The sequence below is a fragment of the Cyprinodon variegatus genome, unplaced genomic scaffold, assembly GCF_000732505.1.
Source record: "Cyprinodon variegatus isolate N-32 unplaced genomic scaffold, C_variegatus-1.0 Scaffold220, whole genome shotgun sequence".
Lineage (NCBI taxonomy): Eukaryota > Metazoa > Chordata > Actinopteri > Cyprinodontiformes > Cyprinodontidae > Cyprinodon > Cyprinodon variegatus.
Window position 1 is genome coordinate 989,964 of NW_015150673.1, and position 26,673 is coordinate 1,016,636.

Sequence of the window (26,673 nt, forward strand, 5' to 3'; positions counted from 1 at the left end):
AAGATCATCAACACAAGGTCAAGAATTCCTTAAATGTAGTCAAGCATTTGACTGCAGCTTTAATTTCTTCTTGTTAAGTGGGTCTGACATTGGGCTTTCAGGGTCGGATGTCTCAGCATTAGGCTGGAGTGGGAGCATAGACTCCTGGTTTTGTTGTGTTCCTCTTAAGGGGACAAAGTTGTTGCCGTCAAATCAGAGTGTCCAGCTCAGCATCTGTGGTCAAACGCATACGAGGGGCTGCAGCGTGGGCGCGATGGTCAGATGGTCAGTGTCAGCGAGGCTTTTGTTCCACTAGCATTGTATTTGTGCAGTGAACGGGAAAACAACAAAGGAGCCCAAATAAATCATTAAAATACACAATCCCTCTGCTTAAACATCTGACTCCTTAGTCATCCTCGGCACAGTGCCGAACAACTGACCTCAGCGGGAGAGAAGGGGACAATTAGGTCACTTCATGATTGCATTACTCAAATGACACATTAATGTCATGGTGCCCTTCATGCATTTCATCAGCGTTGGTTAATGATGAGGACAGGAAGAAAGATGAGCAGAGGATATTGATTGCTTCATGTTTCTATGATCACATTGCTCCATAGAAAGAAAGAAAGAAAAAACAAGTATCGCATACAAAAAGGTAGAATTCATTTATTTACCCATTTAAATTACCACAGGCTCCGTTACAGGAGGAGCAGTCTATTATTCTTGTAAATGATGTGTGTGGATAACAGTGTTTTGAAAATATATGTAACCTTTTTATTGCACAGTCCCATAACTCCAGCCCTGGCTGTGAGATATTTGTACACACAGTGACCGCACTACTGAGGGGTTATGGAATAACAAGGAGCATCATGCATTATTAATGGGCTCTGCTGTGAATCTGTTCAGAATAATAACAGCGATTTCCCAGAGCCTCATTACTGTGTGTTTTTAAAGCATGTGTTTGGTATCCATGGACACCCGCTCTCACATTCTCCTCCTCTTCCCTCTCCCACCCTCCTCTCTCTCTTTCTATTAGGATTCAGGTCAAGCAAAGCACTTGCTGTTTTTAATTTTCATTTCATCATAAGCACTTTAAGACTGTTGCCAGTGCTTATTTGCTATTTTCCTGCAGACCTCTTCACTCTGGGTTCTGACAGGACAGATGCCACATTTAATCACAGCAGTGAAACGGGGCACCATTTCCATCCCGAGCTTGAGAGCCAATCACTGCAATTGCAGTACGGCCTCAGCTCCGGGTTCCAGATACTTTCTGTAAGATGACTAATTGAAAACAACAGAACATTCAAACGTTCTCTCAACCTGCTATCACAGAAGCTGAGGAGTAAATTCTTGATCTAATTTGAACTACCATTAACCTGTGTTTAATATCTCCCCACTACTGTGAGGGGGAAAAAATGGTCCTCTCTTGGCCAATGGATTCAGAGTCTATTGTGCAGATATGATAATTATTGTTTGCCTGCCTTCCCTCCCCCGCTCACCATTTTATTCAAGGGAGCTCAGCAAACCCCCAGGGATGTCTTGGAAATGAAGCGATTTTGAAGGGACTAAGAAAGAGGCAGAATCCAATGCACTGGTGTGTGAGAAAGGAGACTGTTATTGAGACAAGTGCCTGTTTACATGCTGACCTCGTCCAGCATCAGTACTGTTTTTACACACAGTTACAACAGATACCCTATTCAAAACACTGAAAAACAGAAAGCAGGATAAAGGAGCCAGCATAAAGGATTCCGCTTCACTGTTATTTTTCTTCTATTAATCGTTTATAAAACATACAAATGTTTTCTTATATACCTTTTAATAAACTATTAACTTTAAATATGTACAGTGCCTCGAAAAAGTATGAATTCCCATGTATTTTTTTTTTTTTCACATTTTGTCCCCTTAGAACCAATTATTACAATATATTTTGGAACTTTAATTAATAATTGAAAGAATATGTAGGTTGGCACTTCTTTTACCTAAATAAGATTAAAAGAATGTTTGTCCATGTATTAATTGCCCCTCAGCAAATTCTCTGTAGAACTACCTTTCAACAGCTGAAAGTCTTTTTTTTATTAGTCTCTACCATCTTTGCACCTTTATAGGCAAGAGTACTTGCCCGTTCTTCTAAATATCTCAAGCTTGTCATGCTTGATTTAGATTAGAGACTACAGTAGATACAGGTCTGGACTTTGACTGGGCCATTCAAACACATGAATAGTGTTAGATCTTAACCATTTCAGTGGCTCAGTCTCAAGTCATTTTTGAGTTTTTAACAGGTTATAATATGGCATTGGATCTCAGACTAGCTTCCCTGTAGATTTGAAAATTATTCACCATGTGTTGGTAGACTTGTAGTTGTGCCATGCAATTTCCATGTTGTTGGATGATGTTTATAACAACCTCTTTTAAATTATTATTTGTAAACCTGAGATCCTTGATCCTCATATTGTTTGCTCACAAACAAATATGACCTCTTGCTTAATACATGTTCTTACACTAACATTAATTTACACATGGTAAGTAAATACGTGGCTTTTACGGGTGGTTGGCAGCACTGGGCTTTATTAAGAGCGATACATTTAAACGGAACTGAATTTGTACATGTATTTAGTTTATTATTACAATTCTACTATTATTACTCTTCCAATTATTCATTAGTTTGTTTTTGTCTTTCCAAAAAATAAAATAAAATATTTTAAAGACTGGAAAGTACTGTAACATGACAAAATGTGAAAAAAGTACATTTTGAATTCTTTTGCAAAGTACTGTAATATGTTCTCAGTAGCTAATGTGATGTGAAAGAATTTCGTAGAAATGACGGCCTCAAAAGAAACTGATTCCTCCAGATAAATATTTGATTGATAGTTTAATTTTAAACAGAGACACAAAGAAATATATAATAATACTTCATACAAAATTATGGCTACGATCATATTAATGATGGAATGCCTCTGGACTGTCTTCATGGCTGCGCGAAAACTCCAAAATTAAGTACATTTTCTACTGCAAGCTGCAAACACCTTTTTTTCCCCCCCACCCAAGAACTTCATAGTGATATCCATTTATCTTAGGGACAGTTTGCATCTGTACTTGGTGTGTAAGCAAAAATACAAACAAAATGAATTGCTGCTATTGGAACTTATAAAAAAGTATAAAAGAGCAGAAATGCAATATGTGATACAGCAATCCACAGGTCATTAAAACAATGTTTTAATTAAAGCCTCACATATTAAAACTTTACAACAGGTGATATGAAAAAAAAATGTACATTTTCTTTTTTCTCCTGTTGACTTCTGTACAACTGGCAAACAAAGAAAACAAAACAATCTCCAATACATTTTGCGTTGGCTTTGGCAGTGCAACAAACTGGCTCTGCATTATTTTTCTGTCAATATCAGTATTGGTAAGCAGAGTAAAAATACAAGAATCCATACATCATCTGCCTTGATCCTGAAATCTGTAAAATATTAAATTTTATATGCAAAAAAACCCAAAGCAACATAATTAAACTGTTATACATTTGACATAAAAGCAATAAGATTCATTTAAGAAGTTATTTTTGGGATTGAAATTCGGCAGAGACAGCCAGTTAAACCCTTTTTGGGAAAATAGTCTGGAGGGTAAATTGCTGCAAACAGGAGATCTCATCTCTTCTCTACAAAACATGTACAGCAGATTACAGCTACAGTTTGATGGTGTGATGACATAAATGATTTATGGCAGTTTCTGTCTCTGTCAGTTCAGTCATTCATCCAGATAACTGCTTCCAAAGGCCTGTTATTTCCAGTTCTCTTCATTCTTCAAAGAAATTGTCTGCTTTTGTGGCATGGCATGAAAGTGTCTTTAAATATCACCGAGCCACCCCCTGTGTGATGATTTGAGCATTTAGATTTGCAGGAAAGATGGAGGAAAGAAAGTCTTGTATATACTGGCCAGTATGGGAACAAACAGTTGATGTGTTGGTTCCTGGTTTCCAGCATAGATCTAGTGAGTCACCTAACACAGGCAAGGAGGGATACAAATGTTTTCCAAATGTCCTTGCACTGTGCTGTTCTCGCATCTCTGGCCTCATAAATAAAGCTTTATTGTTAAATAAAAGAGAGGAAGATAAATGTCTTCAGCATTTAGTGTAACCAGTAAGTTCAAATGATCAACTGAAAGACATCACAAACAACCACTGGGTTCTCAATCTAAGAAGCTGAGATCTGTTTGCAGCCTCTTCATAGACGAAACCCCAGAAAACAAGTTGACCCTCTGTACATGTATGTGCATAACTGTCTACAACAATAAACATGTTCTTTATATAACATTCTAAATTTTACACACTTCTTAAGTGCAACTTGGAAAAGCAACAATGGGTGATGCTTTTATTCTATTCCTGTTCTTTAAAATTTCCATTTGGCTCAGTAAATGCTGACCTGTGAGAGGACCTGTGCATGTGCCTGGATTTGGGAGGGGTGTGGTTGCTGCTGAGGGGCCGGCTGAGGGCTTCCAAGGGATGCAGAACCTCCTACTGAGTGAGGTGTACCAGGTGAGTGCTGGGGTGGGGAACACTGCGACTGGTGCTGCTGTTGCTGCTGCTGCTGTTGTTGGAGATGTTGGATCTGCTGCTGATGCAGTTGATGTTGCATTTGCATGTGCTGCATTTGCATGTGCTGCTGTTGTTGTTGCTGCTGTTGTTGTTGCTGTTGTTGCATATGGTGCTGGTGCTGCTGCAGCTGCTGCTGGAGGTGGTGCTGGAAATGCTGATGCTGCATCTGTTGCTGGATCTGTTGGTGATGCATCTGCTGCTGCTGCATTTGATGGTGCTGGAGGTGCTGTTGCATCTGTTGCTGCTGTTGCTGCTGCTGGAGCTGCTGCATGGCATGCTGTTGCACTGATTGCATGGGCGGACTCATCTGAGACACCGCTGTGGACTGAGCACCCGCAACCATAGGCCCGCCAGCACCCATCTGGCCCAACAGCTGCGGAGGCATCCCGGAGGACATGTTCTGGTGGGAAACTGTTACTGATGTCACAACATGGCTGCCCCCTAGTCTCATCTGTAGAGGCTTTGGAGCAATAGCCCGTGGCAGTGCTTGCTGCAGGGCCTGGGAAGCTGATGGCATGGCGGGATGCTGGTTGTGGGGCGTAGGTAACACAAGCCCAGGGGAGAGGCTGGTGGAGGCCAGGGTCTGCTGAACGGTTCGGATGGTTTGGGCTTCAGCTGATTCTGCTGCAGCCTGGATGGATTGACAAACATGACCTTTTATTTTTAAGTTCAGAATGCCTTATAGGTAATAAAGTAAAACATTTCTTAGTTTAACTTCGGATAAGGTAAAAATACGAGTTCTTACCTTGGAGACCAGGCTTGCACGGTAAGCAGCGAGGGCTTTTAAATATTCCTTCTTGGCAGCTTCTGTTTTGCTTTTATAAACCTTTAAAGGGAGAGATTTGGGTTCAAATTAGTAAAAAAAACTATTTTCAGAAAATAAAAAAATAAAATAAAAAAATATCTTAGGAGTACCTGCTTCTGTTCCTCTCCAAGGCCATCCCACATTGAGGCTACAATCTTAGACACTTCTCCAAAAGTAGCGTTGGGGTTTTGACCTTTGATAGCAGCCTGGGTATCTCTGAAGAACAGGGCATAAGCAGAAACTGGCTTTTGAGGCTCATTGGGATCCTTCTTCTTTTTCTTTTTAGGAGTCTTGGGCTTCTTTGTCGGATCCATTGGTGCTGGTCGCTTCTCTCCAATAACCTTACATAAAAGAAAAAATTGACATTTTTCTTTATCTTTTTTTAACTTTGTGGCACTTGCTGGTAGATGGACAGGAAATGCGGTGAAATGGTAAATGGCATGTACTTATATAGCGCCTTTATTCAAGTTAGGAGACTTGACCAAAGCGCTTTACACTACATTCATTCACCCATTCACGCACACACTCACACACTGATGGTGGCGGTGGAGAAAGAAGGGCAGAAAAGGTGTTTGGTTCAGGATTCAAACATTAGATGCACTTGCTTTACCCCTGCGCCAAGCCAAGCCCCAAATTTAAATAAACCTTTAACCTTACTAAAATGGTTTCTCACAATCTGTGAGACTATTGCCTATTAATTTCCTTACATATAAAGAAAAGTAACACTTGTTTTTTAAACAAGCCAGTCCAAATTGGAAGATAAGAAAAATGGGGACATCTAAACATCTAAAATAACACCTGCCTATTGCTTTACTCACCCTGTTGCTGTCGTCCTGATCGTCTTCGTTGATGGAACTGGATGGAGAGGGTGTTGCTGACTTGCTGGCAGGGGGTGATGGTGACGTATGGTTGATGTTGGGTCCAGCCATATTCAAACTCAACTGTCCATTGAGCTGTGATTGGTTGATGGTGGACAACTGATTCCGTGACATCATGCCATTAGGGCTGTTCATGCTGATGATGGATTTCATTACCATGGATGGATTGGATGGGTACTGTCGTAGATGACCAGGCCCAACATTCTAGAAAAAATAAAAGGAAGAAGTACAGAGTAAGAAAAAACATAGGAACTATTTTATCAATTTAAAACATTCTTACTAAGACATTCATTTAGTCATTTAGTTTATTTTTAACCTTTAGACAACTGAAAGCCAAACCGATATGAAACATATCTGGTTGAATGCAATGGGAACAGCAGGAAGGGGATACATATGTTGTTAAAATGGGAATTCTGATTTAGAGCAGCATAATGAATTGTTGTAAGACCAGGAACAGGATGACTAAAAGACGATAGGTATGGATGAGCGAGGAAGCGGTTTGCCCTCTTAATAATATGGTGAAGCTATGCCAATATGCAAGAAGACAACCAAAGAACAGATCCAAAGGTAATGCTTTAGATAGAAAACCCACTAAGGCAAAGAGACCAAGTAAGGGCTTGATAGTCAATTCTAGGTCTATTAACTTATTAAAGGTATATATATAAAAAAAAAACATTGACAAACTAAGTTAAGATATAGAACAAAAATGAAAAAAGGCTCAATCACTGTTAAACCTTTCATAGAAACTACTGAAAGCATTCTTACTAAATAACATTTTGATAGTCCATGTCTCTGAACCATCTTTAGGCTGTATAATAGGCGCAGTATTTGTGTCGAAATTACAAAAACCATCATCCAATACCCAACTGTAATCAGGAAAAAAAAGCGAATTTGCAGGTCTTTGAACACTCTTCTTTTTCCACAGTGACTGAGGGCTAGAGTTGAGGTATTGTGAAAATAAATAATCAGACATTTGGTTTATGTATACAGGCTAAGAATCTATTGGGATTTGTGATTGAGCAAAACGTCTCTCTCCTCTTTCTATGTGCTTTTTTTTCATTAAGACAAGTGTAGATTACAAGCAAATATTGAACATCATAACATTAAAATCTTTGCCAGCCCCAGAGGGCTGTTTGCCATAAAATAGTTTAAAAGACAATAAAAAAGCCTAGCAAGATAAAATATCAGATATATCACACGTAATCAAACAAAAGAATTGTCTTGAAACCCTAATGGGCTGTTATAACTAAAAGACTGGTGTTTTTTGTAGAACAGGAATTATTACAAATAAAAGCTCCAGTATTTTAAAGTAGAACAAGATGTAACATCTGTGTTTGGTTTTGTGCTAAATTGCAGGGATCTAGAAACTAAGACTGCTTATATTTAAAATGATGGATTATGTTTGTACTTTAAATTCAAAAGAAGTGCTTTTTATATCCAAAAAGAAGGGTTTTTAGCTTGTATTTATTTAAAGAAAAAGGTAAGTAAATTGTTCACATTAATTTTCATTACCTACAAGATTCATGAAGCCATAGCAGACACAGCAAAGAAATACAGGGATTTAAAATGGAATTGGTAAATCATCTGCATAAAGAGGTTATAGAGAATAATTAGCTATAACCTAATGTATTTTGTTTCATCTCCATTATTAGCCTACTAATGTGTCTAATACTCCTCTATCTAGCAGTACAGTGCTCATTTCAGAGAATACGTTCTACTCAATGTTACACCTTGCTGCCTGAACTCAACCTGTATTCATTTGATGGGGGGAAAAATGGGTCATAGCATTCTATTGACTGTTCTGTTGAAGATTTAATGTCAAGATGTACTAACTATTGAATATCTTTTCATTGAACTCATAAATTATCTTGACAAATAAGTGGTGGATCATCCAGCTCTGATTTTGGGTAAATCACAGCTTAGATAGGTGAGTTTTAAGGGCCAACAAAAAAACAAATGTACATAACTTTAAATAGTACATTAAGAATAGTCTGTACATGCCATAACATTAGTCTAGTAACTGCAGATATGTTTTGTTTTAAGGGTGTAAATCAACAGAAGTATTACTTTTAATACTATATATTTTACCAGGAAGAATAAGGAAACAATAATAATAAAAAAAGAAAATCATCTTTATAAATCAATAAGCTAAAGCCATCAAAGCAGAACAGCACTTCCTACAGGTCTGATTTTTTATTTTTCAAAATGAAACGTTGAGCTCTTCAAACACTCCTAAAGTTACAAACAACATGTTTACGCTGATTGTGGCAAGGATGAAATTACAAGTTCTGCTTGGTCTCCAGAGGGAAGACTGATCAGAGAGCCAGCAGAGCTGACATGAAACAGAGAAGGAGACATGAACAGAACAGAAAAGGTGATTTGTTCTCCCTGGGTACATCCATCTGCTATTCAGCAGCGCAAACTCAATCTCTCCTAACATCAACACATCATAAACCCATGCACCTGGCTTTATTGAAAGAACCTTATGAATGCCGGTCTTCAAAAACAATATTGTAACACTATTGCAGACAGGCACATATTGGATCTACAATCCATTTATTTTCCATACGCTGTGTCCTCCTTATCATAAATACAATATACCAAGTGAGAACAGATTTATATTTACATGTGCGAGCAGTTTTATGAAAAAGGTGGTGCAATGCCAGGGAAATAAATAAAAGCAATATGCTTGTTGACCTGCAGGTTTGAAAATCTTGCAAATAAAAGCTGCCGTATACAGACCTGTAACCAAATAACTATTATTTAAATATCTGCAAGGACTATTGTCATTACTGAGAACCGAGTGGCTAACAATTTGCTCTTTGTTTGCAGAGAATATCAAAGGCACACACTGAACTGATTAGTTGTGGCTGTCTGTATAAATTAATAACATTTTTTCATGCAATCTTTAAGGAGCAGTTTTGACTCCAAGCCATCAACCTTTCTGATGTCTGTTTGTAATTTGGGGATTTTTTCCAGTTGGCTACAAATTAAATGCTGCACATTTAACAAAATCAGCTTAGCTGATCATAGTTTGATACAGACTTGATTATGTTACATTCAGCATCATGAAAAATTTGTTATTTTCCACGTGTAGAAGGATCATTTATTTGCTAGCATCTTAGACTGAAAACATTGGAAATGCACTAGGGAGTAGAATTGGCCCATTTTCTCTGAATGAGCTTTGATCTGTGAAAAAAGCTTGATTTTTTTAAACCCATATCCTGTAAACACACCATAACTAAGAATTCTTTCCATTCTCGCTCTCAGTAAACATAATAAACTTTGTTTTGGTTTAGTAAAAACTGAATAATTCATTGCACTATATAAAAAATATTATAAAGTGTCCCATATATCAATGGCATTGGACTGCTTGGATGTAATATTTACTGGGTCATTATATTTCAAGGACTCTTCCATTTATAATCTGCATGCAAATAAAATAGTCGGCCAGCTGAACAGGCTTTCATTGCCCTTGATTTTGTTTTTGCTATGGATGTTTAAGCAGTAAATACTGTATTCAGTCATTGAGGAAAATAAATATTGCAATTAATTTCTCTCTAAAGTTGCAGGTCTTATGGCGACCTGTTCTAAGAAATGTATTTTTTTTGGGAGGACTGTACAACAAAGCCCTTTATCAGTGCATATTGATATAAGCCATCTTGAATAAATGCCAGTGTTATGATACTTGATTAAAATGAAAGCCTGACAATTTAGAAACATTAAGTAACAGATGTCTTGATTGTGAATATAAATCTGACAAACTTGTGTTTACCTCTGTCCCCAAGCTTGCTCATTTGCATTTTGATTGCAGTATCACCAGCAGTCACAGCAGTGAGATATTTTGATAATGATCATGAATCTGCAAATAAGTCTTTATCTTGAAAACACAGCAGCCAGATGCGCCTGCCCTTATTTAGATTTACATGTTTGTGTGGATATGTTTCCCATAAATGTTTTTTTTAAGTAAAAGAATAAAACAGCAAAAATTAACACTATATTTTTAAATGTCCTTCATATAAAGTGAGTAAGTAGCTTATTTCCCACATTACTGTTGAGCTGAGCCTCTTAAAATCTAAAAATGGAAACATGAACAAAATTAAAAAGAAGAAAAAAAAAAAGAAAATCACTTTATTGACAGTGCAAAAAATCTTTCTCACAGTAAACACTGCAGCCAGTCTCCAATGAAAACATAATACATTCAACCACTGATAAAAATCTCAGCACTGATGTCAATAAATAAACAACCTCAAATCTTTTTTTTAAAGATTTTGGAAATCTGAATTTGGGCAGAATTTATGAACAGTGGCACCAAGCTGTAACAGGCTGAAAAGAATGTTAACAAGTTCAATTTCCATTCAATCAATGCCAGAGCTCTTGGAAATGTTCCATGGCAGGAGAGGGGTAAAATCATCTATATGGTAATTATAAGGATGAATCCCCCAGTAACTTTCGCCAGCATGAAAGGTCAGTCCTATTAAAGATAGTTTATCAGCGCTCTGCACATATTCCTTTACTCTGCTTCTAAACGGGTACATGTTTTTTTTTTTCTCCCTCCATTTTCTGCAACCTGCTGAAGTCTGTACTTAAGCCAAATGAGAAAAATGGAATTCTGTACCCTGGTAAAGGCTGTAACGGCATAAAGATAAATTATTATTTTCTTCTCCCACTGTGCCATCTCAGTTAAACACACTTCACAGTCTTACCTGCTCTAATTGGGAAAACACAGAATTATGCACTTCTAACCCACAATTAAAATGCATCTTCCTCATTCTGCTCACCTCTGCTCTCAGACTCTAAACCCAACAGGCAACCTCTCCTCTCTCCAGTTTGGTAGAACCAGCGACCCATACCCCTATCTACAATTTCTCTTTATAGATTATGTGTATTTAAAACCTGTCCAACATGACATCATTTCAGTTTGAGAACCTTACAAAAAAAGAAAATTACAAAATCAATCATGCAGAAGGTCAAGCTGAGACTTCATTACAAGTATTGCATGCCTGCATGAATATTTTTCATTTCTGACTGACCCAATATGTCACAATTGCTGTCAAGGAAGAAAAAAAAAGAGGGCAGAAAAAAAAAGAAGTTAAAAAAAAAATCCACTCTCTTAAATTGATGTACAACTCATGTCAGTGCCTCTTGGCTTGAAAGGGAGATAAGAGGGATGTGTAGGAAAACAGGCTTTCTGCAACAGTGCTCACATTTTCCATTTCATTCAGGATATAGCGGGCTTTCAGAAGTGAAAGGTATTGTACTCATTGGTGATCGGCAAAGGATATCAAACATTGTAAGAAGTTAAATCCGAAAGAACTTGTTTCAATAAATTGACACAACATTAATTTCTGAAACAAGGAACTTGTTTCAGAAATTAATGTATATACCTGCATAGCCCTGGAATGTATATTACTATCCAGGTATATACAGGGTGCCAGTATAGCATATTTCCACTGCTGCAAACACTGGCAATGCCACTGTTTCTTTCAAAGGAGGGAATGGCTCATTACCAGCATTTACAATACCCATTTAAAACCATGGCGCGATCGGTCCGAGCACGGTAAAAGAGAAAACTTTTGAGTTTAAATGGCAAGCAAAACTGAACCGGACCATGCCAGACACAACAGTTCTGGCTCAGTTCCTCAGATAAAGATGGCATTAGCAGACCGCGTCCTCTCCTTACATTCAGCCTCCATAATCATGAAATTTCAGACATTCATAAAAATACTAGCTTCCTTCCATGCCACACGATTTCAAGTGATGATTGTTCTTAGCAGTGTGATGAACCTCAGGGTCTGTCATTGTTTCCTACATCTGTAAAGTCCTGATTAGACTATCGTTTGTCTTATCCACTTCCCAAAATCCAACTGCCTTCTTCGCCTGACTCTCCGCAAACAATGAAATATCATAAGTATAACCAAACTTCCCGAATGTTACGGTCGCCGCCATGTTCATTTGCTTTTTAAGCTCTAGAAAGCGGTAGTGCCGTAGATCGTCATTAGAAGGCGAGGAACCGTGATAGCGTGGTGTGTAAACGGTCGTAAGGAACCGAGCTCGGCACGGTTAACCGATCCAAGCTCGGTCTGGACTCGGGTCGGCTTCAGAGAGAAGTGTAAATGGGGCTATAGTGACCAACAAAATGTGGAGACTGCCATCATTCAGGTTTCTGTTTTGACCTGCCTGATTTAAGACGAGGCAGCTTTAAAAACGAAGGCTGAACCTAAACAAAGAGTCAAATTAATAAAAGAATAACAGGTTAAAAGTCATATGGTGACTCTGCTGGGTTTTTTTTCTTTAGTTTTTTTAAGACTAGTTCCTCCCTAAGAGTTTATTACAGAACACCCCATAAATTAGCTGGTACAGTAAATGTTTTCCTTTAAACTGATAAAACATGTTAAAATCTCTCTAAATTAAAAACATACTTACATGATGAAGTCATAGCAATACAAGTAGTCCACTGACTTTCAGATTATATTTTGGACTCTTTTATAATGTTCTTGTTCGTTCTTTAAACTTTTTTCCATTTATTTCTTGAAATATAAAACTTAAGATGATTTATCTTGGCTTATGGACAAAGACTAAACTTTTTACAAAACTTCACAATTAGAGCCTAAAGCCAATTTTGCTCTACACTAAAAGAAAAAAAAAAAACATTTTAAAACAACATAAAACAGCTAACAGTCAGAATGTTGGACACATTATGGGTGAGAAGGGCTGTGAGAAAAATGTGAGAAAACCTTTAATACTAACATAACGTATGTAATATTACAAATATTATTTTTACCACAAAAAATAGTAAAAAGTGTTTCAGAAATATATAATTTATTCTCCTATTTGAAGTAACTTCTTCTTACAATATATATATATATATATATATATATATATATATATATATATATATATATATATATATATATAGATATATATATTTTTTTTTTTGTTGCTCAAGTTCGATAAAGAAACATTGGGTAATACCAACAACCTTGAAGAAAATCTGAAATAACATGTTAATATCATTACAACCCCTAAAACAATCATGTTGCAATTTCTGCCTCTCTTCTTTTACATATATATGACTAAACCTCAGTGCTATTAAACATCAGCATATCTCCAGCTGTAAAGCTAATGTCGTGTGAAACAGCTAGTTGTGAATTAAATGAAAAATACATAATGTGTCACCCCACAGTGGTAAATGCGATGAGACAGCGGGACTCGGATCCCCTGAATATTGATTTTAACATCCAATTCAACCAGTTGACTACTGTAGGCTTTGGATCCAATCACAGAGGATGCATAGCCCATTTCAGAGCAAGCTTACATGTGTCAAGAAAACCCTAAAATGTGGTGAAGGCACCAGGTGTTTTTTGAAATGGAACCCACAGACACTTGCTGTGCAGCATGGAGGAAAAAAAAATCGAGACGAAATTGTGAATAAAGCAATACTGGCAGCTCTAACTCCAGTACTATTTGGCACTATTGAGACTCAATCACAAATCAGGAGGACACATGCTGTGAGACAAAAATGAGTCAGAAGCTTGTTAGGAGAGTAGATTAAATAAATAATGACTTCAGATTCAAGGCTTGCTAGGCACACTGCAGCTGAAAAAATGTATTCCTTTTTTGTACGAACCCCGCATCTGTGTCCAATTTACAAGACATACACTGAACATTAAGGGGAAGGAGAAGAATTAGCAGAACACTTGGCAATGCAACGGCGTGGAAGCAGGTTTTCAAAAGAGCCTAGGTATATTTACTGGATGGGTTTCTCATTAAGTTGTGATAAGAAAGAGATGTTCACATACAGAAAGAATTCTGCACCAGATAGCCAGCACAAAGCAAGCTAAATAAGTGTTGGGAAATATGAGCATGGTGGCTTGATGAAAAATGTAATTGCAATAGTGCACTGTTTATTTGTTTGCCCCTGCAGCCATAACAAATAACCCAGAATGTAATCATGTATATAAGGTTGTCATTCCTTTATCAGTGTGCTGACAAAATGACAAAACACCTCTCCTAGGGCCTGTGTAAATCATTGTCTCTGAATATAGAAGCCAGTGCAAACGACACTGTTACTTATCTCATTTAGAAGTTGTGCTCTGCTTTCAAAGCAGAGATAAGACCGCAGATGAAAAGAGCTTATATAGACAGTCATAAGACTTTTGGGGATCAATCCCATTTGCAAGAAAAATGAAGGGCCACCACAAGTCTTCCTGCACTACAATGTGTGATGACTGATAACAAGTGAGCAGTGTGCCGGCATCAATGCCGGTAGGCAGAGAGCACAGACCCATATTCTCCCCTCAGATTTTAATAGAGTCTCTGCACAATCAGAGACATGAGCCATGCAAATGGTGTTAAAGAGGAATAATGTTTGAGAATCAAATCTAATCCTCCAGCAAGTCGGCAGAATAGTCAGGAATGTAATTGTGTTGAGGTTCCGTTTCTTCCAGATGCAGAAAGCTTAACTGACCATGAAATGAAAATTCTTTAGGCAGAAAGCCTTTTGGGGCTAACTTACTATATGGGGCACGGATATTCTAAAAGCTGCAATTATTTTATATGCCAGATAAATAGAAGCAAGAAAAATAATGGTACTTTTTTATAGAGTTACCATATGGAATGTAAATAAATATCAGAGTAGGGAGGGTTAGAGCAGCACTTCTAACCCATATTTTACTTATTCATACAGTTCTAATGATAATGACTGGTTGGTTTGATGCAATGTGATTTGTGGCTTGCAAGTAAATGTGTTACGGATATCACTATGTCCTTGTTCATGCATTTGTCCTTTTATTTCTTCGCTTCTAAATGAATTTTCCATTTCTGTAATAGGTTTGTAAGACAACTAGTCAGCCAGTGACATTTTCATTTTTCCCTCTCAGTGCTTCTATGATTGTGGCATTTGAAAATGCATTTTCACCCTAAGATGATGATCTCACAACCTGCAGCAGGATATCTTTATTAAGAACAAGATATTTAATCTACAACTCTACAAAGATAGTCTGTATGATGTTCTAATCAACAGTAGCTGGAACCTATGGATTTGTATCTTTGACTCACTTAAAAATGGAGACACAGGATTTAGAAGAAAAAAGCTGTGTATTCAAATCCAGGTCATTTAAATCCAAATTCTAAATGCCTAAATGTGAACGTTTTTGTAAATGTTTTGTTGAGGTTGATAATAGTGTTTGTTTGATTTACAAATATTTACCATTGGAATATCATTACCAGTAATTCCCAATAGTGGTTGCTAATAGTCTTCAAAAATAATTCTAGTTGACAAAATTATAAAATGCCTAAACTAAAAACACAGGAATGCTAACTGAGGTACAGCAGGTGGTCACTAAACAGCCCTGAGGTCAGTATCCATTATGGCTTCCATGCATACTGACAATAGGAACGCACGTTGGGTTTGCAGACTGCTAGTAGATATTTATTAGAGTTGAAAGCTTTTTTTAATGACATCAATGGCAATATTAAATACAATATAAAAAAATATATAAACAATATTTTTATGGAAATGTTCCATTACTACTGCTAACAGATGTTAGAAGCTCCACAATTAGCAAATCCCACTGGGTTTCTAACTTCCAACTGGGACACATTCGGCTCAGGTGTGATGTTGCAAATATTCTTTATGGCTGAAGTGGAATATTAGTGTTATTTTTGATATATCTGCAGAACTAAAACGATTAACTATGATGCTCTCCAAAACTTGATGCTCGTGAACATTGACATAAACCAACGAGCTTTTTATTTTTTTAACTAAAAGTACAAAAATAAAACCTTTACATCTAGGGAAAAAACCCAAACTAACCTCCTGATAGTGTGACCTAAATGTGAAACTGCACACGTATGGGTGCCATTTTGTCTGCCTAGCATAGATCCATCTTTTGTATCATAACACCTGTGATCCCTTCACATCTGTGCACCATACAGAAGGATAGGCAGATGGGGTCATCCATGCTCTTAGCAAGTTTCTTCTTTTTTGTTTTGAATCCTAGCAGTAACATAATATCATGACATTTAGTCAGAGTGATTACATAGATCCTGAGTTGTAAACAAGGCCAGATGCTGAGCCAAATGTGCTGACAAGAGGTGGTGTACAGAAGCTGCAAGGTGACATTTTATTCCTTAAATCAGTGGTTTTTAGAATTATCGGCATCTATATCATCTGATTTATTCTGCATATGTCGTCAAAAATCTCTGCAGCAGCTGCAAATACAGAATGTCACTTTGAGAAACTACAGACATTACGAACTGACTTTGGGTTTCTATGGTGCCTTGCAAAGATCTGCATATCCCTTAAAGAAAGAGTCTTCAGCATTTTTCAGCCCAGGAACCCAGACTGATGGAGAGATGAAGCAAGGAGCCCCTTGTTTTATCTGCCTGGGTGGGGGGGGGGCTCACAGAGAGCTGACAAAGGGGAGGTAAGGAGGTAAGGGTGCTAAGGACAAAGATTTAATCTGTTGGGCGAAGTTGTTTATTCTTACTAAAACTTTTTAACAAAATAAACCAGTAATATAGCATCACTGTTGTTAGATCTTATTGCAAACCTTTGGTACCGTGTAAAATAAATGTGTTTTTTTTCCCAGTTGATTCAAACAGCTGTTGCTATGTCTGATTTACCTGTCAAAGAAAAACAACAATTTTTGGGGGGCTGGCCAGTTTTTTTCAGGGGGTCTCTAACAGCTTTGACCACCAATAGAGATGTTTCTTAGTTCATAGGTTTAGTTTGGGACTTTGACTGGGCCAATACATTCACTATAATCTAAACCATTATATAGCTTTCAAAGTAAACTTAAGTTTTCTGCCTTTCTGTTAGATCAACCTCTGCACTATTCTAAAAACTTTTAAGGCAAACTATTTTTCTGTTATTTTTGGAGAATATTCCTTTATCTGCTTCTACTGATTCCCAACCAGATTTCCTTTGGCTACTTAACACCAGTGTCACCAGTGGACTAACGCGTTATTAAGTAACGCAACACAGTAACAACCTTACTTTTTCTGTAACTAGCACTGTAATTAATAAGCATGTAAAAGTACTTGCTACACTTTAAACTGATTTGTTATTCATTAATTATCATGTAAAAATAAGGACTACAGTTTCCTGGTGTAAGTGCAAGTGATTGGAAGGTGCACATGTAAGCACACTTGGCACAGGCAATAGCCATGCGCATTGTCACCATGAGAACAGATAAGAGACGATGCCGCAGAGCCCCTGATTCAATGACAGCAATATACAGGAAAAGCGCTCACTGAAGGCTAAATATTGCTGTGATTTGCTCATCGTGTGCGGAAACAAAAACTTTATAAACGTAGCTAAGAACCTATAATCTAAAGAAGCTCCAAACATCAACATAATAATAACTGACAGCTTTTATCAAGATACGTTCTTCACTTGTTCAGGGCAGTAATGATTTTACTTTCTTGGTTTCATTTTTATTCACACAAAAATCCCAGGACCAAACAGAGCTGAAAGGCTTTTGATGTTTTTCTACTGGAATAGTGTTATGCAGTTTAATTACATTGCTCAGTGTATTTTCTTTTGGTTAAATTGCATAAAAAGTATAATTTTTCAGCTTCATACCTATTTTATAGCCAAATGAAGTCTGTCAATGTGCAAAACATAATCATATCTACATAATCATACTGCAACTTAATTGTCAAATCATATCCACCAAAATAGAACATATTAGTTTTCAATGTTTTTTAGATGAGTAGACCTTTAAATTTATTATTACATTTATTAATTAATAACAAACACTTTATATTCCATAACTGAATCTCTGGTGACATTTGAAATTACAGTAACAGGAAAGTTTTCCAAATTATTGGACACTAGATTATAAAAAGTGATGGCATAGCTACTTTTACTAACTCAGTTACCAGTAACTATAGCTATTTACTTTCTAAAAGCAGTGTTTGCCTCAAATTGCTTAAGACAAACAACGCCACAACACATGTACTGGCAGTGCATGTGTAAAAAACAGCTCAAGCCTGATGTGTAGGTTTAGCCTTCCTTTAATTATTGCATGGTGTATGTAGAGCAAAATATTTCATTTATTCTGAGCATAAAGAAATGCTAAACTTCCAAAGACGTAATTTCTTTGTAAAATGACTAACCAGAGATTTATTTCCTCCTTAGATGTTCGTCTCCATCTCCCCCAGAACTTGTGCTATAGCTGCTAATTTGAATGCTCTCTTTGGCTGTTCATGGCCAAGGACAGCAATGATTTAACAGGTATGCAATTTTACCAGTCTTTCAATTCCTAGATGATGGTTCCCTGTAAGATGTTCAAAACTTGGGGTATTGCTTCAAAACTTAACTTAGCTTTCAACCTTCCAAAAACATCCTCACTTTTTTGCTACTTGGTCTACATGATTGTTTTTTGTTTATTTTGCTTACTAAAATTCGTTACCAAATCTGCATTCAGAGAAAAGCTGTTTAAATTAATTACACATGGGCAAAACTTATTTTACTTAACTTACTTCAGTAATTTGTCTCGATTTTATTTTGGGGAGTCAGCATAAATAGGGCTTTACATGGTTCATTTTTCTGATTATTTGTTTACAAAAAAGCATGACAATACTCACCACAAGTTGGCCGTTGTTGACAGAGACCCCTTCTTGGTCCATCATGTTACGAGAGATGGTAATGGAGGGTAGTTCCAGACTTTGTGGGGGAAACTGGGGAATTAATGGACCCCTATGCTGAGCTGGGGGCTCGGGCATTGCTGGAAAGGGGGAACTGACTTCATGTCCAAGGCTGGACTCTGCCTCAGGTGGAGGTGTTATGGGAGGGATCTCAAACTCCTCATCCCCCAGGCTGGGTGTATGAAACGTCTACAGAAAAGACGAAGAAAAACAACAGAAAACCATGAAATACAAAACAGAAGTGCAGCATTTGATGTGGTCGGTCTTATCAAATTCACTGGAAATAAAGCTTCAAGGATTAAATCAAACAACTCTGCTTAAGCGGAAAGAGTGTTTTAGTAGAGTGGTAATACACTCGCCTTTAAGTGTGGTTAGATTTAACATTTCCTAGACCTACTGAAGTCCACTTTGAGGGGAAAAAAGATGTAAAAGGCAAGTGTGGAGGAGGACGTCAAAAGCAGAAATATCAAGGAGCAATCACAGTGAAAAGAGAGGATACATGATAAAAGCCCTTAATCTTGTGGATAGAAGATGTTGGGCTGAAGTGCAGGGAAAATGCACGTCACATAGATGAGTTTAAAGAACATTTTCAAAGATTATAACGCCTGGCCAGAAGTGTTTTTTTGTTCCCCCTCATCCACACCCTTGAATCTGTTCATCAAACGGTCTAATCCTTCTGCCTTTCAAATTAAAGCTTTGGTCATGCTTAATTTACTTATGCGCCTTCTTGGATGGGACTTTCACCTTCTTGGGTCTTGTTTTGATCTGCACATTGCATTAAGCCAGACTTTGGATAGCCAAAATACTTATCTTCTCACAATGACCACAGTGAGGGACCACATTATTTTACGGCATGCAACCCGAGCTTCCTGCCATTTTTTGCTATTCCCAACTTGCACAGAAAGCTTCACCTTCTAAAAGTACCATGGCTTTTGATGCCAATATTAGGATTATTAAATGTTATATTACTAAACAATGTTAGGTTTTAGCATCAAAACACAGAAGAATATATAGTGTAGAATGTATTTAAGAAAACGAAAGCTTTGGATCTTTATATCAAATGGCAAGTAACTGTTGCTAAGAATGCAAAAACTCATGATAGCATTAAACAAAAGAAAAATCACAGTTGTTAGCTTCAGAGTCAACAGCAAGATCTCTGATGTGACCAAATAAAGGTCATACAAATGCTTTCTATTATCAACCATCAGCTGCAGCGACATCATTTCTTCCCACTTTATTTAAGCCAAATGAGGGTTCGACAGCTTTTTTCCAAACAAGCACATTTCATATTAAGTTTAAGTAGCGGTGGGTAAAAAAATATCCTTTTATGAAAACTGGATTGCAATTCATAATATTCTTTGAATTTATAAGCTCTTCTAAAGATCTGGCCAGGGAGCTGGTGATCCACAGTTTAATGTGGTTTATATCATATTGAAGAAAGGCAGGTGGTGCAAATGTCATAGTAGCTGACTTTACTGCAGTGTTGATACAGTGGCATGAGGAATAATAGGTGTTTCCCCGTAGGGCCATCGTGCAGAACACTGGAAGTCCTGGTGCTCTCGACCAGGATGCAAATGCCTTTCCTCCGCTGCAGTCAGGCTGATCTGCTCAGCACGAAGGCTGTTAATGATCGAGCAATATAGAGCCACCAGTAGACAGTGAGAAACAAATATCTGAAAAAAGGTTTGCAACAACGCTCAGTCAGAGAAAACAAAAAAGCCATTGTGGTGCTTATAAGGAGATGTGCAGTGCTGTGGCTCCAGCTGGTCATGGTATTCATCTATAGAAAATGATCTATCAATCACCAAGGCTATGAGCAACATTAAATACAGTAAGTCATCCACTTTCATTACTTTGTTACAGCCTGAAATACATATTTCTCCACTTCAGGCCTCATTATGAGAATAAATGGTAATTTTGAGATTATGTTATTGGGCTCTTTGCTCCGTTTATCCTCATTGGGAGAAACTGTTCTCTACTACACCTTGAATTTAAAATCCTATTGCAATTTGAGGATATAAATACTCAAATTGCCCCCCCCCCCCCAACTGGCTACTGGATTGTAGCCATTTGTACAGCCTCATAATGATGACCTACCTTTACATACACACAGGTCTCACAAGAAATTACCAGACTTTATGCCTTGATGGTGTTTAAATGTTTAAATCGAGTTATTGATATTACCCACTGCAGCTATAGAAACACATACAACCTGCATAGCCCTTGCATATTTTATATTTGCATATATATACAGTGTATATGCACGCACAATATAACTCGAGAAATATGGTCTTTTTCTGGTCTTCCTTTCCTCCCTGTGTCTGGTAGGGAGTGGAATTTCAGAAGGAAGACAAGGAAGAGAATATGCCAACGCAGACCTTGATTAGGGAGTATTAATGTTTCCTTGGCTTCCTTTAGCACATTGACACTCGAAACTAATTCATTGTCTGCTCAGGGCAGCTGTCTTTACAAGCACTGATGAAGGGAGAGCTAATAAGAGTGTTGTGCTTGCCTAGCTTGTCTCCTCCTGCTATGCAACGGTTTCTGTGTCAGTTTGGATTTCTTCCCTCACCACTGAATAATCATTGTGGTTTTCGATGAAAGGTTAATTTCAAATTCATGGCAAAATGAGGCAAACAGGGAGAATTTTTGTTCTTTATTCTTAACAGAACACTGTCGATAGGTTATTATTGCCTGTTTCAATGCCTTGGAAATGAAACAGGGGCAGCCTTTAAATTATCCCAGTCTCATCTGGATTATATCATGTAGCTACATGAAGACAGCTACATGCTATTCAAATAACTAGAAAAAGCTGCATGTTTTTCTTCAACCCTTACTGTCTTCATCAATGGTCAGACCTCCGAATGTGATCAAACAGAAGCACATTATAATGAAAACTGTTCAGAATCATTTATTGAACCATTCAAACACATGAATATGCTTGGTTTAAACCATTCCTTTGTAGCTGCTACTGTATGGTTATAAAATATATTTTCCTGTTAAACAGTAAGACTCTCCCACAGTCAAGCAATTACCAGCTTTAAACAGGGTTTCTACCTTAATCATTTTTTTGTCTAGGATACTGCCATTACCATGCATTGCCTTGGCTTATATGAAGGGAATGCTGAGTCAGATGCACAGCTAAGACTGAGTTTGGGAAGAGAAAACTAACATAAGTAACACTGCTCACATGAGCTACTAACCAAAACAAGGGTTTATACCTGCTGATCGACACAGATTTCCTTGCATAAGGTAATTGAAGACTCAGAATCAGACATACTTTAATAACCGCAGAGGGAAATTACAGGAAGACTGTTTAATACAAGACAGTCACTAATATTTATAGTCATAATTAAGTCATAATAATGACTACATAAATTAGTATTTTGGAAATGGTAAATTGTATATTGATGCACATTACATGATGGACCCAATTTTGAGCTTTGGACAAATGTCAAAGATGAATGTTTGCTGAGGTCATAATCTCTTTTGAAAGGGAACAGAAGGCATGACAGCGACCTTTAAGGATACCACAGATACTTATCCAGTGCAGAGAAGTGCTTGCTTTTTTAGTGGAAGACAAAGGAAAAGACAGAGATGCAATATTTTTCAGCTGGGGAGGGTGGACTGAGCAAGATCAGTATCAAAGACAGTGCTTGTGTGCATCTCCTCTCATTGTTAATGATGATGCTAATTAACATCTACACCAGGGGCACAGATAATAGAGATGTGGAGTTAGAGTCTTGTATAGGGGGTTATGGAAGATGTCAGCCGTCTGTGTTGAAAAAGGCCTTCTCCCCAGGGTAGAGGTGCCAGATTTTACTGGAACCCACAGAGTGTTACATTGTCACACACTGTCTGGTGTCAGTTTGCATAAAGCCAGTCTAATTCTGCACCAAGAGAAGCTTAGGGTGCTCTGTGCAGAGATTAAGAGATGCACAATCCACTTTCTTTGCATCACCAACCTGATTATCCATTTAAATTGTTCTGAAAGGCTCAACACAGCTAAGTGCCAAGTCAGATGCTGGCTTTTGGATGTGCAAGCATGTGCATGTTAAGGGGTGGGCAAGAGGGAAAACAACAGAGAGTGTGCTAGTGTGTATGTGCATGTATGTCTTGCTACCGCCAGCCACAGAGTTCAGTTGTATGAGGGCAGAGCAGGGCATGTAACAGAGAGGCCTGATTTACCCCTGTGGGACGATTCTGAACAGTTGTGAGGGAAATACCCTCTTGCCTATTTCAGGTGGTAAATGTCCCTCTCTCAAGGCTGCCAAAACCTATTCAGCCTTAAAGATATGCAAGATTGATCTCTTAACAGGGCTGCTTTAAAAAGTAGATTTAGGTCTATGTTTTTTTTTTTTTATTATCTGATGATATTTTACTCCATGAAGCTGCACAGTAGTAATTTCAGTTAGCTATATTACAGTAGCAATTAACTAAAATATTAGAACATAACTAAATGTGAAGGATGCATACATAATCCTTATATAAACAATCTATTAATATTACTTGTTGCATGCTACTGTAGATAAAGTATTCAACTATGCTTGAAACAAACAAAACAGATGGGGGAAACACTTAATGATATGCCAGTGTTTTATCTTTGTGATGGCATCCTTTTTCAATACCAGGACAAAGAGAAAGAAAGGGTTTTTCAGGCAATAGTCCCAGTCCCTCAATAAATGCAGTAATCCAATTCACAGATGCAATAACCAAGACTTGTTAAAGGCAGCAGCATGCAATTACTGCATATAATAGGCCTCAGAATCAATACAGGCTGGATTGAAGATCTAGTTTCGAATATCTAGACAGGCAAAGTGCAGCTACTCAAATGACAACATCAAGCATGGCACCCCTAATCAGCATTATTTCAAATTTGGATCATTTGTAGTCCATTTCTACATATTTATAGCTCATTACACGACTCTAATTTGATTGGAAGAGTAAAGTGATACATCTGAGTGGAACACAATCTCAGTGTACAGTATCCCTTTTCCCTGAGGGAGGCAGTCAACCTTTCCCTGCTAGGATGTGAGTTTTACCAGGCACACCAAGGTCATCTTATCTCATTCTCTAAGTGCGTAAGGTAAATGATACACAGGCCATCCAAACACAGCAAATACAGAGCTGCAGTACTCAAGCAGAAGCTTCATGTCAGAGCACTATATACAACATGAGATTTACCATACACTCTGTGAAAACAGCCGCTGAGAATAAAGAGGTTTTTATGTAACTTAGCATGCAGTATTTGCATTCAGCTCCACTCTGTCAGTGCTACTGTATCAGAGCTAACTCTCACTACAATTACAGTCTTTTGGAGTTTAATTCTACCTGCTTTTATATCGAAGGCAAACATTTTGCCCAATTCACCTTTGCAACATAACTAATTCATAGTATGACATAGCAAGTATATGTGAACATCAGTTTTTGTGTCCTATAACATATATTGTATTGGACTGAAGACTTTACTTTGAGGATTATAAGACATGAATATTCTTTGAATTAAACAGACTTATGTTCAGGGTCTCCTGCAACCAATGGCATAAAAACAACTTTAAATGTGATAAAAGGCAAAGATGTAATAACTTACCAGTAGTTTTTTTTTATTTATTTATCTTTTTTCCAATCAATAACTTTTCCTCAGTAGCATAATAAATGTTCTGCTTGGTAACATAGAACTGTTATTGCTCAAAATAAAATTATATCTTAAAAATGGAATGCTATTGTAACACAGAGGTCGACTGACCATTGCTCTCTTACAGATTTTAGGAAAGTCAAATAAGTAATTATACTACCAGTTACACTTCAAAGTAATCATATTTCTCCAAACATGAAATTATGTATTTATGTTTCTTGGAATTGAAAAATACTTTGAATAAAGATTCTAACTCATGACAGTGTTTTCTATCACGGTAATTATGAAGCAAATTTGCTTTCTGGTAAATATCAGACACATGAACATGAAGACTATGTTGTATATTATCCATTTCCCTATTTCCATACTGACCAAAGATACTAAGAGTGCATTCACACCAGAAAAGTCATTTGGTCCCCTTGTTAGGTCCAGACCAAAGGCAGACTATTGTTTGGTCTGGATTAAAAAACAATTAGTTTTGCGGGTGGTTTATAATTCCCAGCGCAGCCACAATTGAGCCAAAGTTGCTCCCACTGGTCAGAAATGACTACAGCAGGAGAGAGACACCAAAATGGGGGACGTTCATTCGGAAGTCCATCATGCAGCACATATGTTTTGCATATTTATGCTGTCATTGCAGCTACAAATGTGTCCTTCAAGTCGAGGGAAATCCACTGTAGGCTCAAAGCACCACTGCTAAACAACAGACAGTAGAACAGGTACAGTTTCGATGGCACTTTTAAAACTACGGTGGCTTGCTAAGTCCAAAAAGATGCCTGCCTTCTGCATTTGGGTCAGATTGTTTGCATTTATACCTGAAGCGAACTGCAGTAGAGTCCATTTTGCCATTTTCGTCTTGGTCTGGTTGTTTTGTCTGGACTGTCTACTAGTCTTTATTCACACCTTCACAGAAGGTCCGGACCAAGGGGAGAAAAAAAACTCTGGTCTATTCATTTCAAAACAAAATAACCAGCCAGTTCCCTGGTAAAATGTTACATTCTATGTAAAATATTAATATATTATTAACTAAAAATAATCATTGTCTTTTTATTTAAACTGTTAAAATGGCCAAAATTACAAAACTGGACACACAAACTAAACCTAGCTTCCTTGTACCGACTAATGGAAAGGATACCCAAAGCTCTAACAACAATTTTTTCTCAGGTTGATGTGCAATGCTATCTTGTTTAATTCAGGAAAAGTAAGACCTTATTATGTAGCTATCTATGAGAATGTAGGATGAGTTTGGCTCATCTATTCCTTCTTATAAACTCCTGTGTGGGTTTGAGAACGAACACGGATATGGTCACCGATGATGTGCGGTACTGATGATTAAATCTGAGTTCATTTGCCTAAACTGAGTGTTCAGTGTTAGTATTTTGACCTGGTTATAGCTTTTTAAAAGAAGCTCAACAAATATCATATGTAGTTTAATTTTAAAAAATGATTTTTTTTCATCATACAGCAGCTAGAAAATCAATTCCTTCCCACTACACATATCATGTTCACATTAGACAAAAACAAATCCTCATTAGATAAACGAGATTATGCTTTAGCTAAGGCTGCAAAAAAAAAAAAAAAAAAACACAGTCTGAAAACTTTAAAGTTTGGAAAAAAAATAAATTTTTATGACCGTCTCTCTCTTCGTTCCTTTAAAAGCACAATACCATCTGTGCCCTAACACTGGAAACAGTTGTTCCTTTTGATTAAATGCAAATGAGTTGGAGCATTTGTATCAAGGATCACCCCCCAGCACCCCCTCATCTCATTGCCACAGTGGGCCCTCACAGCTGGGGGCTGAACGCTCTCCAAGCAGACTGTTTCAATGTGTTCCCTGCTGCACCAGGCCTATGTGGCCCGTAGATGCAGAGGATGTGCCCAGTCAGCGTAAATGTGAGGGAAAATTAGACTTCTTCTATAATGCTCTGTGGCTTTGTGAGGCGGCCACTTTATGAACACAAGGTCACGCGCTACACGCACTTGTGAGTAGCTGCCTGATCTGGTGTGTCACAAATGTAACCCTGCTGTCCAGCTGACATGAATGAAAACAATGAGGTTAACAATGCCATCTATCTCTGTATTTTGGAGTAGTGTAATAGTGCTTTGCTGCGGGTTTAGAAGCCAG

General features: G+C 37.5%; 1 protein-coding gene across 1 annotated transcript in view; it reads right to left on the reverse strand.

Moving 5' to 3' along the window:
• Positions 1-2,703: 2,703 nt before the first annotated feature.
• The window catches only part of tox3 (TOX high mobility group box family member 3), a 51,499-nt gene continuing 27,529 nt past the window's right edge, over positions 2,704-26,673 (reverse strand). The window contains exons 3-7 of the mRNA XM_015380727.1: positions 18,854-19,102; positions 6,197-6,460; positions 5,489-5,719; positions 5,319-5,399; positions 2,704-5,204 (exon numbers count right to left, since the gene is read on the reverse strand). Coding sequence (XP_015236213.1) covers positions 4,386-5,204; positions 5,319-5,399; positions 5,489-5,719; positions 6,197-6,460; positions 18,854-19,102 — 1,644 coding nt within the window. The 3' untranslated portion in view covers positions 2,704-4,385. The remainder of the gene's footprint in view (positions 5,205-5,318; positions 5,400-5,488; positions 5,720-6,196; positions 6,461-18,853; positions 19,103-26,673) is intronic.